This window comes from Physella acuta, unplaced genomic scaffold, assembly GCF_028476545.2.
Source record: "Physella acuta isolate Inbredline_101_S28 unplaced genomic scaffold, ASM2847654v3 ptg000150l, whole genome shotgun sequence".
In the NCBI taxonomy this organism is placed as follows: domain Eukaryota; kingdom Metazoa; phylum Mollusca; class Gastropoda; family Physidae; genus Physella; species Physella acuta.
This window is the reverse complement of record NW_026731669.1, coordinates 1641101-1658680: the sequence shown is the minus strand read 5'-3', so window position 1 is coordinate 1658680 and position 17580 is coordinate 1641101. Positions and strand designations below refer to the sequence as shown.

Genomic DNA, 17580 nt, shown 5'->3' with positions numbered 1-17580 from the left:
AATCTTCAAGTATTGAGCATGTAGTTTTTATATTCATATTTTCGTTGTTTTTTTTTTGTTTAGTGTCTGTAACTGTTTGCTTTCAAAACCGTAAGAAATCCTTAAATTTGACGGCCTTGTCGTATGGTAGAGATTGTTACTTCTAAACCAGAAGTACCGATTTAGGCTCAAGGCTCAGAGTCTGTTCAACGTCCCTGAGTCCACCCTCATGAGATGGATCCTGACACATGTTAAGGGAAAATAAGGCAGCAGAGCAAAGCGTTGACCACAACTTCTTTCATATACTGAGGTTCTGAAGCACATCCCACCACTCACCCACTCTTCCACCCATGCACTCGACCACCCATCCATATATGCATATCTATAAAACTATGTATTGTAATAAAAATAATGAATCATGCTAGTTAGTATATGTTGATGTATAGATTGATTGATTAGGTTAAATGTAGTGTGAAAGACCACCGTGAGGGGTAAGCCACCACCATGCGACACTTAGCACTAGACACACAACTATGTGGTACACAACGACCCTAATGAAGTATTAGGAATGATTTTGATTTTAGGAAAAAGGGTGCTTGAAAGCTTTTTTTTTTCCTGCTGTGATTCTTTTTCTTCTTCTGCGTTCTTGGTGTTGGACGAGATTCCCGGAAGAAATTCATTCCAACAGAACTTAGTATATGTGTCAACTTGTTATGCGCCATATAGGCCGTGGACGCCACTTTCCCCCTGCTTTCATTTTTTTTGGATTTGCTTCTATATCCTTTGTCCAACCAAGAACAAACTACAAGGGTTCGAACTCGAGACTTTTCGGTTTAGCAAGCACGAGCTTTACCGACTCGACCACGCCGACCACTCTCTGCTGTCATAAAAACAAAAGACATTTTTGCACAGTTTGCTACCTTATCTCACTTATCGCTGAAGAAGCAAGGATTCAGTAAAACTTTATATGCATTCGTTAACTACTGCATTCAATTAAGGTGCGACTTGTGCTTAGTTTCAACAAAGACGCTCCATGGGTATTTATAGCACAAGAAATCAATAAGCCTACTGATTCATATAAGACGAAAAATGTAAGCATTTTAATTGCTGGTGAAAACAGACAGCTGTTTGTTAGTAGGAATTAATATCAATATGCAAATATATACATCTCCGTTTTATGAACGTTTAAACAGTTTTACGTTCATTTTCTTTGTTAAATGTATTGATTTTAAAACGAAAACGTAACATTTTCCGACAGGTGCTAATTAAGAAAATATTTTATGGCAATGTACATTGGCGTCTTGTGGGGGGGGGGGGTGTAGGCTGGCATGTGGTAGTAGGCTGGTCAGGTGATTAACGCACAATAACTGGTAATGTCGTCCGCACATGTGTATCAGGGCCGTCCGCACATAAGTATCAGGTTACTGTTGCTATCGATGTACTCATCCTACAAAAGAAAAAGACGGTGAGTGTGGTGCCTGTTGTAGCAACACTGTCTACTTGATGTAAGCTCAAGGGTCGGTGTGGCTAATCTTGCTGTTATATGGTGTTTCTTTTCAGGAGGAATGCTGGTGATGAAGGGGAGGGGGTAAGGGCGGACGCACATAATTGTACTAAATCTGAGTCTGATATTAATTAAACCTTTAATAATGTAAACTTATTACAAATACATTTAACTGAAATCTAGCAGTGTTTATAAAATATCCCTTTCATACCCTAATTACTTGAATTAAATTATTTGACGCTAATCTGGTATTCGCCATTATTCTAACAACCCAATAGAGACCCACGTGAGAGAAAATATTTTAAATATTTTAATATCATTCTTTGACAGTCAAATTAAGAGTTTTGTATATATGCACAACTCATGAAAGCTTATAATTGGTTTTAAAATATAGGCGTATATTTTCATATAATATAATTTACCCAACGTAACACTATAGGCTAACTGTAATGACAAACCGACAAACCTTTATCCTATATATAATTGATTCTTATTATTTACCCCCCTCGACATAGGCAACTAATATTTACATAACTAATAGGCAAGTGAAATATAGCTTAGAATACGAATGTTTTTTTTATCGATCTTAGATCATGACCACAGACTGAAAATATGTTACACGCCACATATCAGCCTATTGCTAGTATGGTCAGATCTAAAAATAATGCTTTCAGGCAATGACAAATTGAAAAACATTTTCGCCGTAATCAAATCTTATTTTGATGTTCCTATATCCTACGTAATATTTGTATTATATATATATATATATATATATATATATATATATATATATATATATATATATATATATATATGGAATTCCCGATTAATAAAATAATAGCTATTTTGTACTACCTTTATCAGATAATGTCCAAATTAGCTGAATACTTAAAGCAAGTTGTCGATAAAAATAGGTCAGTGTTGAACGGTATTGATTCCCATTAGCATGGAATATTTTCGACACCAATATATATATATATATATATATATATATATATATATATATATATATATATATATATATATATATATATATATATATATATGTATTTATATATGTATTTATATATGTATTTATATATATATATATATATATATATATATATATATATATATATATATATATATATATATATATATATATATATATATATATATGCAATGGCATGTAGTTTTTACTAGTAAAATTAGGCAATATTTATTTAATATTTATGTAACGTATCATCATCGAGAACAGATATACAACTGATGTCTTTTGGATTCATAACTGTGTGCTCCACTATGCAGTCCAGCGACCTAATTAAATGAATTGTATTTGTCGCAGTATTAGCGTGCTACAGGTAACGTACTAGGCACACTTTAAAAGACTATTTAAGTGCTGACCTCATGATAACCTGTAGGCAGGCTGATAATCCATTGTGGCTTCGTTCAGGGTAAGCACACAATAACACTGAAACCATATTAACATCACAGGTAATTCTCAGTTTATTGATTTTTTTATCGAAGCAATTTAAATTATTTAACATTACCTCAGTTTTGTTATATTGTGTATGTATAGACCTACAACGTAATCAATCCTAGTTTTTTAAAAATCACCACATAGTCAAGTGTTTTATCTATTTGTTGTATCGTTTGCAATATTGGGAGCAATATATTATCTTTCTAAATCGTGTGCAATAGATAATTGTCTTTACATCAGGTTCATAATTCAATCGATTGTTAATGGTTATTATACAGAAAGATTAGAATATATTTACATATATTTACAATTTTTATGTTAACTTTAAAAAAAAATGTATTCCTGAACAGAAGCTGAATTTCAATGTATAATTTCAGAGGTCGAAGTCTAGTTCTAACAACAGTTTTCGTTCCTATGACTTTCACTCTAAAGGAAAATAAAGTGTAAGAATTCTCTCATGGTACGTTTTTAAATTATTGAATCAGTATGTTCAACATGTACTCTTTAAATTAAAAGAACATTTTTTAAGCCTTAAATTGCTCTCAACCATACGACTATTATATTTTTTTTATTAAATAAGCTTGATTATAAAGTTTTCTAATTTTCTTCATTTATTTAGCTGAATTTTAACATTGAAACAGTTATGTTTGTATCAATACTTTTTCGACTTCACAATGAAAAGTCTTAAAATGTCTACAGTAACACGGGCCATGTCAAACTCAAACAAAATGCCAAACAGTAAACTGGAGACATCAAATAGAAGTAATATATTACTTTTTTTAATCAAGCAAAATACTTATTTTATTATTATTAAACATACATTCTAAGCAAATGGTTAAAGATATGTGGTAGTATCAAAACTATAATCTATATATTTATAAATTTTTTATGAGACAATTCTTATAGATGCAATTATAAATAATAAATTCTAGTTACATTATTATAGTCTATACAATGAAAATAAAAATAGTACGTTAACATTAAAATTGTTCTCATTTAAATTTCTAAAATAAAAATGTATGTTTCTTTTTGACTGTAGGAAATCATGAAGCTGAGATGTGCTATGAAGGAGAAGCTGATCTACACAAACATGTAGCAGAATGTCAGAAGAATCCAGGTCACAAAGGTTTTATACCGCTTAAATATTTCAACAGAAATTGTCTTCCTGCGCGTTACCGTGACGACGGCCTTATGTCTGGGACAATCAAAACATTGGCAGCCCTAACTGTCCAGGTAAAGACTAAATACACCAGTCTAGATAGACCAGAGTTTTACCCAGGCACTCAAGAGCCGTATCCGTTTTATAGTGACAGTGGAAGTCACGTGATGAGGTTAGCGACGGGGAGGGTGAGGCGAGTAGACAAGTACACAGAAGGTGCTGTGACTTGTCGTTGTGCCAAGTGTCAAGTCTCTGCCACACCCAGCAAAGTGTGGGGGAAGGTTTCTGTGGTGACAGCCACACACGTGGTGTTTAATGACAAAGAGGCGAGACAGACCAGGTGTGTTTTAGGTTATAATGACAATAAAAGTCCAGTGGTCAGTCTTGATGGCTGGGAGGTGGTTTCGGCAGATATTGATGGTGACTTGTGTGAGTTGAGATATGTGACATGCGACTTAAATTTGGTTGACGAACTCGAAATGATGTGTCAGCTTTTTGACAGGTTTTGTACTGAGGTTAGAAAGAAATACAGTAGATTTGTTGATGTGGACAAGTTGACCGTTATTGTGTCCCATCCTCATGGCTGTCCTAAACAGGTCTCTGTAGGACAATGGACACACAAACGTGAGAGGGATGACTACAGGACCAGGTACGTGTACACAACATGTACATGTCCAGGCTCCAGTGGAGCGACTGTCTACAGTTTGGAATATATCCGCTCGTGGGACTATCAACATCTCCACAGTGGATCAAACGATGAAGGCAATTATAGTGGGGAGTGGTTTTTCTGATGGAAATGTTTTAACTTCGAGTTGAATCATTGAAGGTATAAAGTTGCTGTTAAAACAAACATCTGGCCAACAAACAAACTGTATAATCCAGTACAATGGGTTCAACTTGAATACATCGTTGGAATTGTCTGATGACTTGTGATAAATTTGATAAATATTTGTTTCAAACAATAATCTTCTACTTATTCTTGTCACAACTCACCACAATTGGCCGACTCCCTCCCTTACATCTTAGTAGTGTCGTGACACTGCTAATAAGTTACAGTCATTTTGAAATTTTAAAAATACCATGTAGATCGACAATACAATAGTTTTATCATTGCAAGTGTAACTGTTTAAACCTAAGATTACTGTACTAGCTTTGATCTCAATACTAATTCTATCTTAATTTGTGTACAGAGGCGTCGTGAGGCGGGGGATAGGCTGCATACCGCAACGGGTGACACCATTTAGGAGGGCGGTGACACCAAAGCGAAAAGTTGCAAAATATGTAGTAGATACGTTTTTGCCATTTTAATCAGAGGCGTAACGAGGGCGGGAGGTGCGGACACCATTTTGGGATGGTCACACCAAGGCAAAAAAGCATATACACATACATGTTCGCGTATGCGGCATATATTTAAATTGTATGCCTATGTAAGAAGATATATATATATATATATATATATATATATATATATATATATATATATATATATATATATATATATATATATATATATATATTAATATATGACTATTTAGACATCATAAATACATTTTATTTTGTTGCAGGTTGGGGGGGGGGGGGCGCACCGGGTGACACCCAACCTAGCGACAAAAGTACTTTTAAACAACCCTAAAATATGTATTTAAACGATACACTACCTATTTTTTGCATCAACCACAATTTAGCTTAACTATAAGCCTTACTTAATGCTAAGCAATTGTATTTTTTAAACATACATATAAAGTAGAAATATAAATGTCATTTCCGATTTTTAGCTCAATGAAAGAAAAAGCAGACAACAAAGGTTGTTTGTGTAAACGTTACAATTTTAATATTTTAATATTCTGTGATATAAAACTTGCAAATGAAGAGAACCTGAATACATTTTTGTGTGTGTTTATTTCGTAAAAAAGTCGATGGCTTTACAAAAACTCAGTCATTGACCTTCTGAAAACACCACTTTCTAATAATTTGAACAAAAATCGTTGTGGAAGTTTTTCAATATAACGTTTTTAACACTATATGGCATATAAAGCCATGTCTTTGTAAATTTTCATTGATAAAATGTAAACAAATAAATTGTTTTTTTTGGCTTTTTACATTTTTTTGTTTTTGTTACCAAAAATACGAAAAATATCAAACACATATGACCATTAGTAAAGTTCAACAAAATTCAAACAGTCAGATTTTTGGAACTATACTTTATTTTATTTAAATTGCACATGATATATTAAATATTTAATAAGACTTTCGAATAATTTTGAGAATGTTCTTGGTTGGGTCCACATATATACTGTTGATTAGCAGATGTTTGATGAAAGCAATATAAAAGTTCAATGTTTATTATTATAACACCATAACGTCAGTACCGTTGTATGTTTCAGTACAAAATGTTTAAAACATAGCTTTTATATCTTGAGTTAGGCGATGTGATCAAAAGGTAGAGCGTTCGACTGCTTACTCGAAAGTCTCGAGTTCGTATCCCTTTGTCTTCAGTAGTGTTTTCGCTGTTTTGCGTTTTTGTTTTTGTGTTTACATGTAAGCTGCGTCGTACTGTAAATCATTGCTTTGTCATATTGTTGCATTTTGTATTTGTTGTGTTGTGTTTTCACAATTTTTGTCGTTTATATTTCATTATATTTTGTTTTAATTTGGTTATTTTTATTTTTTAACTTTGTCTACAATTAGATTGTATGTTTGTTGCGTAGTTTTGTGCATTTAAAAATATGCATTCCTTACGTTTTATTTAACAAGAATAACATTTTAGCACAAGCTCATACTGTAGTTTATAAATTCTGATACAAAAGTATATTCTCGTATGCTTTAAAAACTGTCAATAAAAAAGAACTGTGTTTATGCTTAGCTGCACGTGAACTTGGACGAATCTGGCTTGACACCCTTAATGTCCTTCATAATGGTCTTGGAGCGGGTAAGCCCAAATATAAATACACCAACAGCAATAGAAACTATAGCGACCCCTCTTAAAACGTGAACTAGTATAGCCTGTTTCTCGCCTGATTCTAGTCTCTCCTGCACCGTCTTTAACAAACACAGACCTGGGAAAATAATAAAACAAATCTTATCTTAAAACAAATCTTAAACAAATTCTTATCTTAGAATGTATCATAATACGAATCATTTACCTGGAAATATAAAAATAAACGCTCCTGCAAAAGCTCCGAGGATCTCTATGACCACGCCTATATTCGGAATAAAAACTGAAAGTATCAAGGTCAAGGTGAACCACACCAATGTCGTTATGACGCGTCTCATCTTTTCTTTATACAAAATTTCTTCTGGGCTCATTTTCCACACCATGCTCCACACTGTGTAAATAGCGGCCCTGTGTACATATTTAGATAACGTTGGACTGTACAGTTAAACTATACATCTCATATTACCTGGATATCTATTACTACAAGATAATGCGTTGTGAGACTTTAAATTTATATTTAAAATAACGAACCAGATTTTAAACATATGTCGACTGATATATAGAAAACTATGACAGTGTACTGTAATGTGAAGTATTGATTAAATATAATTTTAAAGTGTACACTTTACTTATCACTGAATCAGTATAGTAATTCATACCATTGCAATTATTTCCAGGGAATTTAGTTGTTTTAATGCTGCTGTTCCTGGTTGGCGTTTTAATTGTTTGTACATATAGTCTAAGCAACGTTACATATACCAACTAAGAGCCTGAAATAAATTTAAAAAGTCTTTTTGACCTGCCTTATTTGACAAATTACAGCATTAAATTGACGTAACCACTGCTAAATATACTTTTACAATAACATAGTTTTCAATTGAAAGTTTTGTTTCACTTAGTTTTAAAAATTCATTTATTTACGTGACGGCGTTTGTCAAACAAAAGAGTCTGCAATCCCGAAGGTCTCGAGTTCGGATATCTGTGTCGGACTTGTCAATGTTAATGTTCCTGTGTGGATACAGCTCTGAAAGTTTCGCCACATACGTTGGGGAAAGTAACTGCTGGGAATATGCTAATCATACCATAACTTTATATGCCGAGGTAAAAAAAAAATATGAACGGTACTTAATCTAACGAGAAATCGTATGCATTTAATTTAATCATCTGCAATAATATAGAGATCATTTTAAAAAATTCTGATATTTCATATAATTTGCATAACTCGATAATATATTGATCCCAAATCGTGTGTGACTTACTTTCCACAGAAGCAATGTATGGGGTAGGTGGTATATGTTTTGACCGCAAAAAGAACTACAGCCACCATCACATCAGCCGTTGGGTTAAATGATAGCAATATGTCATTTGTTACATTATCACCAAACTGAAAAAAAAATTAATTTTTTGTTTTAACTTTCTGTGTATTTGAAACTAAGTTAAGTATATCATAAGTAAAGTTAGAACCTAATTAAGAATTCAAGAGCCTTAAAAAACGCATTTTAAACTTCATTTGAAACAAACAACAAACTTCATATGTTGAACGTTAAACAAAAACACAAACACTTTTCATTTTATATTACAAAACCTGAAGATATCCCAGAACTGCAGTGACCGTGTATGTTACGACAAACAATATCATGGCGAGTGTTACTGTTTTAGAGAACTCTCTCATGTTACGCTTAGCCATACATGAATAGATAGGGACTAAGCCGATGTGACACTGAAATTAGTAACATAAGGACACAATTTTATTTTAATAGTGTATCGTAGAGAGCTCAGAAAACAAGTATAAATATTTAATTACAATTAAGACTACAAATAGGAGAGAAATAATACACATATAGCAAAATAATTTACTTCATCCTACCAATTTGTATTTTATTTTTTGTTATTAATATGTAAACACACTTAAAACGTGTCCAAATTAGTGTCATTGTTTATTTATTTTTTTATGTGGCATATTTATCTTTAAGCTAGATCTAGATTTAGAAATGTAAATATATATTGGCTTCAATCTAGAAACTAGACTCACCTGATATGCAAAGCAAAAATCTGGGACAACAAGTATAACATCGATCCAGGAATGTGGACTGAAAGTAAAAACATCAGGACCTAGCATGGATACTTGGATATATATATATATATATATATATATATATATATATATATATATATATAGTTTTCTACGTCGCCCAACCATACGGTTCTATTTAAGTAATTAACACATATAGCAATAAAAATTTCTATCCTACCGGGTAGCAATCTTTCCTTGGTTATCGTGAGCTTGGACATATTTGACAGCAACAAGTACAACAATGTAAAATACACCAACAATACCGACGATACTAGATTGGAAGAAAAAGGTTGGTTGACATCTAATTCCTTTAAATTTCAATAAGTTTACTTATTAATTTACAAGGGTAATGTTGCGCTGTGTTATTTTAAACATCAATTTATTAAGCTTTGCAAATATTTCACACTGACCACTTTATTGACATAAGGATTGACTTTTGTTCGTTTGTTATCAGCTAATACCTAACACCGTTGATATCATGTACAAAATTGCAGGGTTTTATGTCAACAAAATAAGATATAACTTACTTGCATCCCACATTAGTCAAATAAGCCTACGTTCAATTATTTTATACACTGATTTTGAATTAAAAACAGTCAAGTTAAAAAGATTGTCAAATAAATATAAACTAAAATTTTACCGGGCAAAGAAATTTGAAAGCTAAACTTTACCTACCTTGTATATCTTAAAAAATCGATTTTTTTTAGGAAAACACATTGGCAGTATAAAGACTATAGACGTGACTGATATCATAAAGGTTCTGGTTATGTAAAATGGATTTGTAGTACAGTAAGTGTCATGGGCTATATTTAGAAAAACTGAAAACAAAAATTGTAAAAAATTAATTATAATCGATAAAAATGTAAGTTGTTATATTTTAAAGAATATTATTCTGTATTGTTATACCAAGCATATTTTGTGTGCATAAAAAAGGGTAATTAATTATTCACACCGGTAACTGTTTTAAAAAAATGCTTATCTTTAAATTTGCCATTGACTTAGCTTGCACTAAATATTCTGATAAATGAAAATAGATAGAAATTTCTTTTTTCCTTGTTTTTTCTTTATTACTTTTATTTTCACTTAAAACAAATTACAACATGTGATGTCTGTGAATACATTATTCTGGAGTAACATCTTAAAAATTTACACCAATTTAAGTTTCATAAGCATAAACTATTAGCTTTGTTACTTCAACCAGTATTAAGCTACAGATGAAACTCAAGTCTTGTAAATATTTGTTTTATGATTTAATTTATTGTGTTCAAGTCAAGCTTGTCAGATTCTAGAAAAAGGAAAAAAAACTCACCAAGCTCCCATATGTCACCGATTATAACCAGAAACCATATACAAGTACAAAAGACTGTCATTAGTACACAAATGGCACAAGCCAGTTGGGCTTTAGGGCCACATATAGCCAGGACCACGTCTTGGTAGGTGTTGCTTCCCTTTATATCAGAAAGGTAGATGAGGGTGTACACAGAGGGCAGGATAACCTAGAGTAAAATCTGTCATTACAATGATAAGCAATGTTTTGTTCAGACTACTTTCTGCGGGGGGCACTTGAAATGTTGTGGCTTATATTCTATATACTTATAAATAATTATAGTTCTTGATAATTATAGATGTTCCTAAAACAATGATAAGATAGAAATGTTTCTAATGTGTCTCTTATCCAGTGAAAGTAAGCGAAAGTACAAAATAATTTGTGATACTTAATATACAATATTTACTTAACTCAGGAGTATCTTCACTTCAACAGTGTTTTGTTTTTCACTTTTTACATCAACAATGGCGGCTTCAAACGAATATTTTGTTGTCTTTATTAAGATGTATAAAGCATTATAAGCTAATTTTCTGTCGGCTTTAGCTTTAATCATACATCCGTTTGCTGTTTTTATTACATTCCAACACGTATATCAATTTTCATCTGTCCTTTTCTTTTAAGTATACAATAAATTTCTCTAGACATCTAGATCTAGAATCTAAATATCAGCTGTCAAAGAAAGTTATTTATAGAACTAGATCTAGAATCTAGGTCAAACCAACATAAATTAGTTAAAAATACAATCCATTTTAAAATCAGAATACATTTCTGAGTTTCTTGATTAAACTATCATAATCCTTAAATACTTGATATAAATCTTCGCATCTTAGCCTCAAGAATACAAGACGTGATTTATCTATCTAGGGTCTATATTTAACAAGAGTTACGATAAAAACTAGAATTAATCAAACCAGTCGTAGAATCTAGATAATGAGTTTCTATACTAAGCTATTTGAGACCTTCATTATTTTATATAAATCTCTATTTGTTTAGCAAATTTAAGATAACATTTAATTTGAAAGATACTAGATCTTAATCTAGGGCCTATGGCGTAAATCGTTTCATAAGGAGACTAAAAGAATATAGCACAAAAAAAACGTCAATGACGTCACGAATCTAAATCGCTAAGTTGTTAGTGTAATAGGCTTCAATGCGGGTGGCACCGGTTCCAGACACATCATGTCAATGTCAATTTTTTTGTCATAATTTTACGTCTTTTTGAATGTGGGGTCTGGTTATTTTGTGATGATAAATGACAGACGTGATGTCATTTATGGATGACCCGCGAAACCCACAGTTATCTAACTAGATAACGGGTAGTCTAGTTACTATTAAAATAGTCATCAGTATTATCATCGCCATTATTATCAGTTATTCTATCTCTTAATCTTATTCCAAATCTTTTCCCTAACTCTAACTTGAATGTTCAAGTTAATACCTAACTGTATCAATATCTCAAAAACTTATCCCTAAACATACCCTAACCATTTTCCTATACCTATATCTAATCATATAACTAGGTAGCTTGGAGCTATATCTATTGCATCATATACATATCGAAATTATGGAACGATATCTGCGGGTAGTATGCTGCAGTATTTTTTTCGCTATGATAATAAACTTTGAGTAAATTACAAGTGGAATTGCTCCGTGTGCAATTACTAAAAGGATGGCACCGATGGGGGAATATTTGATGTCGGGGTTTTTAATGTCCGGATGCCAAGCCAACACAACTTATGTCAGCCTACGGAATGTAAATTTAGACCTAGTATCAACTCACGAGTTGTAAAAATATTCCAATGACCACCCCGCCAGCATGATGGTAGGAGATGGGGAGGTTTAAAAGTGCACCTCCTACTGTACCGTTGAACAGCAGAAATGCCAAGACGAACCATCCTGAACCTGGTAGCAAAATATAATGTGTTTTTTGTTCTTATTAGTTTTGCTTTCTAATAACGTGTCCTAAAAGTTCAAAATCCATTAGTGCGACGGTTCGTACAGAAGGTTGTTTTGTTTTTTTTATAATAGAAACTTATAATTAGACTAAAATGCATTTTAAAAAATTAAAACATTAATTTTAGGGTTCACTAAAAAGAGCTCATTCGGCTAATATTAAAATTTTCAATGTCTTTTAGAATAAAATTATAAATAAACCAGAAAGTAGTCGCATAGTTTTTAAAAAATAAAATCCAAAATTTTGGACATCACATTAAAAAAACTAAAATAAAGCGGGAGTGATCCCCCCTAAACTATTCTTATACAACACTACGTAGCATGATAACTCGGGATATAGACATACTTTTTAATCAATTTTTTATTATTTAAAGTTTTTAAAATATAGTAGAATCTCGTAAAAAGTGGACAGCAAAGAATGCGTGTATAATATTGCGCAACATTAGTACTATATAAATACGTATGGGTTTTTTGAGAAATCGGAAATAGCGTACAGTACTACTTCCGTTCACCAGAAATTACTCAAAATTTAATAAAAAAATAATGATTAGATCTTTTACTTATTTTGAAATTTTGCCTTTCAGAAACAGTACTCAAGTTATCGAATTTTGAAAAACAGAAAGTAGAATAAGTTCCATTTACGGTTGCATACTTATGTACGCAAATGTATCAACCTAGCTGTAACGGTTCTCATGTTATCGTGTTCACAGACACAAGCACATACAAACATGTACACACACGCACACACACACACACACACAAACACACACACACATACAGACAAAATTGCAAAATTATGTTTTTCCTACTCAGGGTGTTCTAAACCGCTCAAATATGTGAAAATAACGTTTTCATTTTTTGCACGATTATGAGGAAGTAAAAAAAAAACATCACCTAAATTGTCATTTTTTCTTTCATTACATCAACTGAGCTTTCCCATTTACCATTGTTTACTTGAACGCCCATAGTTTACCTGCAATAAGTAAAACTAAAATAGTAATACTACCATTAAACTTGGATTTTCAAAAGCGTAAACGATATATGTCTATTTGAATTAACAAGACTACGTTGGCGTAGTCGAGCCGGTAGCGTTTATATTTGCCTAATTGAAAAATCCCGAATTTAAACCCCAGTAGGGGTCGGCGTGGTCGAGTCGGTAAAGCTCATGGGTTTGAGAATAACCCATCAAATATTACAATTCAGTTTGAAGAAAATAATGCCTGATGTGATGATTGATAACAATAGTGTATTTTCATATAGTTAACTACGTATTTACTGTACGTTTTCTTTATAAATTTTAGTGGAACACACATGAAATCATTTACCAGACCGAATTACCTTCTGTTTTCACCTGCATTTAGCTAGGCTAGTACATTTCACTGGCCGTATTAAACTATGTAAGTAAAACAAACCTGCTATTGTAGCCGTATAATGAACAAAACACTACAACATAAATAGCTTAACAAAGCCACGGTATAACCACACCGGCTACGTCCAAGTAATTCACCAAGATAAATATTACAATACAGAAACAATAACTCTAATTTGATGCAGTTTTCTTCTTATATCGCGTCAAATACAACCTCCACGAGATTAACTAATATTTCTTACACTACGTTGACCTAACTGGACACAATACCAACAGCTAAACTACGTTGACCTAACTGAACACATTACTAACAGCTGTACTTCGCCCTGCTGATATACTTACACCTGGCACCACCCGGCTACTGTTCAATGTGAAATTCTCTCTTTCAACTCAGCCGGCCTTGTCATCTTATGTATCGAACAAAAAGGCTTAATAGCTCGCATAATTATGTAAAATAATAATAGCTAATGATTAATTAATTCGATTATTTTACGGCAGGACATTCGAGTGAAAAAAAGTGGATGTACAGGTAAAGTAGTGAAAATTCCAATATAAAACTAGAGAATTGTTCAATATACAAATATCAAAACGACAACAAATCTGTAAAGTTCTTTAGTTAGCAAGTATATGCTCTACAGCTCAAACACATCAATATAACTGGACCAAAACATTTTTCACTCGCTTTTCAGTTAGATGAGCGAAATTGTATACACATTAACAACGTCTTTTTTTTTAATTCTTTCAAATTTAGAGTGACTCATAGTTAATTTTAGTTTTCCTAATATCTCAAAATATATCATTTCTCCCTGAATGATTTGTTTAAACTTAAATCAGGACACCAATAGCAAATTTTAAGTAAGACGCAGCATTTGCTGTGACGCTAATAATGTTTATTGTTTTGATTGCATTTAGTACAATGGCTCAATACGTGATTGCCATTTTGTAATTTGTTGTAGCATAGAGGAAGTATTTAAATCGTGCAAAAAAAATCGAAATCGAGATTTTTACACATCATAGTTTTGCAATGGTGTCTGTACGACTGTGTGTGTGTATCTGTGTGTGTATGTCTATGAACATGATTACTTGATTACTGTTTGAGCAAGGTTGATCAAATTTCATATAGAAGTATTATATTAAATTTGTAATTCTGTATCAACTATTCAACTATTACCGGTAACCGGAAGTGTAACTTATTCTATTTTTGGGTTTTCAAGGGCCTATAATTTGAGTATTGTTTTTAATTCTTTGCCTTCTTTTAAGATTATAGTTATTTCCGTTGATTTGAAGTAGTACTTTACGCTATTTCAGATTTCTAAAAAACAAACGCATAAGAATTTATAGAGCACTTATATTCCGCACCACTGTACACACATTGCTTGCTGTATACTTGGTGCGCATTTCTTTATTTTACGTGATTCTATTCCACTTTAAAAAGTTTAAGTAATCAAAAATGGATTAAAAATCATGCTTGTTATATGAGTAAATTAGAGAAAGTTTAGTGGAGATTACTCTTTTTTTTTTTCTAAACTGCACTGACGGTATAGTGTCTGATGTATTGAGGGTAAAATTGGGTTAGTGGGTTCTATTTTGTATGGCTTGGAATAACATAGGGGGAGCATTGCCGTTACATGCAAGGTAAGGAAGAAGCTATTTATAGAATAGATAAACAATGTCTTTATTGAACTACATATTATGATTTTAACCAAATCTTGTTACAGATTTATTTGCATTATATATATATATATATATATATATATATATATATATATATATATATATATATATATATATATATATAATATAATATATAATTAACTTTAATTTTTTTTTAAATAATTAAAATTAGTCAACAGAAAAAAATATTCATAGTTTTCTTATTTTAATTTTTATTAATTAAAAGTATAATATCATTCAAAGAAATTATAACTATGTAAATACCTTTTGTTTGAAACATTTTTAGTGCTACTTCCCCTGCCTGTACAACTTTTTTACCTCACTATCTTCTCGATGTATGCATAACGATTACCACTGTTTCTACTATTATATGTTAACGGTAGTTAGGTTATTGTATACAGTATCAATAACATTAAGATTGTTTTGTTCTATATGGAGTGAGGGATGGGGTAATTCTCAGCTAGAACTACTTTTATAGAAATATAATCAAATATGTGTTCACTCTACTATCACTTACCCTAAGCCACAGGCAGTATACTTTTGTGAAGTAATAATAAAGCTAACAACAGCAAGGAATAATACGTAATAATTAAAGTATATATTGGTGTTTATGAAGAGAGTTTTTTTATGTTATAGGTTACGGTGATTCTGTTAATGTGTTGGCCTACCTAGTGAGTTTCAAATACAATTTGTATTGCCTTGCCTGATGAGTTTATTGGTGCTTTTTTAATTATGAAGGTAAAAACTCTATTTTTTTCGCCGCCTCGACAACCACCTCCGATTTTGTACACCGTCCATTGCTAATGCTTTTTGTTTTAGTCCATTGGCCTGTGGTCATCCTACATAGCGGTCACTTGCACTGTCCCACAAGTAATACCGATTGTCCACGTGATTCAAACTGAACAGTTGAAATTATGGGAAGAAAACCTAAAGCTTTTCTTTTATCTTACTCTTAATTTAACAACTTTGATTCATTTACACATTTACTTCGCTATTTTAACTTACGTAGTTTAAGCATCCTTTAATATTATAACATGTTTTCAGTGTTCTTGTAGATGACATACAAACAAACATGTTTGGCTCCATTTCAAAGCAAAGAAAAATTAGACATTCGTTTTTGTTATCGACAAATAACATTATCTGTTATCATTATAACTAGCTACCTTTCCCGTGCGTTGCTTCTGTTTAAGAAGAAAAGCAGACACTTTTTAATATGATTCCATCAATGCGTCACCAATCCTCCATTTTCAGACGCGCGACCTTGTTATGTAAAACTGAATATGAAAAAATAAACTAAACATAATAATTGTCTTTTTTTTTCTCATACTAGTATCTTGCGTTTGTGATGATATTAAAATCAAAAACATCCCAAACACATAGAGATGTATACAATCGTACGTCATGATCAAGTGACCGACGGAGTAGACAGAGAAAAACGAATATTTATATTTAACTGCCAAGTTAAATACCAACTTGACTATTAAGAGCTGATCCTGGCCGTTACTTTAGCAGTTTCTAGGTGTTTGATTGTTATGGTTATTAGATCATTACAACACCCTCAGAAATAATGTTTTTTTCGAACTTTAAAGAAATTATTATTAGTTTAAAGATATTCTCGAAAGCAATTCGGAATGTAATATAAACTTTTATGTTTTCAGAGTAAAGGAAAGTTTATAGTTCCCAGCTAAATAAAATTGTTTAACGAGCTACATCAAAAAATGAAAATTAACTTCACCGTTGTCAATTTTAATGTAAAACATAACAGATGCTGTAAAATCAAGAATAAACTAACAACATACAACAGAACATTAAATTTTATTGTCCGGAATTTCCTAAGAAAATTCAACGTTTTATCAGCATTACAACCATCCATAGTACAGATAGTAAAAAGATTAATAAACCTCCAATATTTCGGAACTCACGCGTTGTTTTTCTTTAAATAGCAGGACTAATTGAGAACATCTAACATAAATGTAACAAATAGTGTATATTACTCATTCTTGCTAAAAACTAGAATACCTGACTTGTTTTTGAGAGCATTTCTTAGGGTAAAAGATTTAAAATGATTTTCATTTACATTTAAAATATAAACTTACAGTACCTATAGACCTAAAGGCGTTTCAAGGAAAATTTCATTTGGAGAAAAA

The 17580-nt window shown here is 31.8% G+C and overlaps 2 protein-coding genes across 2 annotated transcripts; one reads left to right on the top strand and one right to left on the bottom strand.

Moving 5' to 3' along the window:
• The first annotated feature begins 2878 nt into the window (after positions 1–2878).
• LOC131935639 (uncharacterized) lies at positions 2879–4953 on the top strand. Its single transcript, XM_059292146.1, has 4 exons — positions 2879–2956; positions 3320–3402; positions 3642–3704; positions 3982–4953. Exons 3-4 carry the CDS (start codon positions 3653–3655, stop codon positions 4890–4892), a joined length of 963 nt encoding a protein of 320 aa, XP_059148129.1. The 5' UTR covers positions 2879–2956; positions 3320–3402; positions 3642–3652; the 3' UTR covers positions 4893–4953.
• A 2007-nt stretch (positions 4954–6960) lies between these two features.
• LOC131935631 (sodium-coupled neutral amino acid transporter 7-like) lies at positions 6961–13747 on the bottom strand. The gene is made up of 8 exons (XM_059292134.1): positions 13729–13747; positions 12218–12339; positions 10420–10606; positions 9289–9418; positions 9069–9126; positions 8296–8420; positions 7245–7444; positions 6961–7157 (listed from the first exon to the last, which is right to left on the bottom strand). The coding sequence occupies exons 1-8, from the start codon at positions 13745–13747 to the stop codon at positions 6961–6963; spliced, it is 1038 nt and encodes a 345-aa protein (XP_059148117.1).
• Between the last annotated feature and the right edge of the window lie 3833 nt (positions 13748–17580).

Excerpts from the sequence above, each read along its gene's own strand:
- LOC131935631 (XM_059292134.1), bottom strand. Across the intron at positions 8,421-9,068 it reads ATTTTTGCTTTGCATATCAG|TTTGGTGATAATGTAACAAA; the intron begins GTGAGTCTAGTT and ends TTTTTTTTTCAG. Across the intron at positions 7,445-8,295 it reads ATACATTGCTTCTGTGGAAA|GGCCGCTATTTACACAGTGT; the intron begins GTAAGTCACACA and ends ATATGTACACAG.
- LOC131935639 (XM_059292146.1), top strand. The coding sequence starts at position 3,653 with ATGTCAAACTCAAACAAAATGCCAAACAGTAAACTGGAGACATCAAAT. Across the intron at positions 3,705-3,981 it reads ACTGGAGACATCAAATAGAA|GAAATCATGAAGCTGAGATG; the intron begins GTAATATATTAC and ends TTTTGACTGTAG.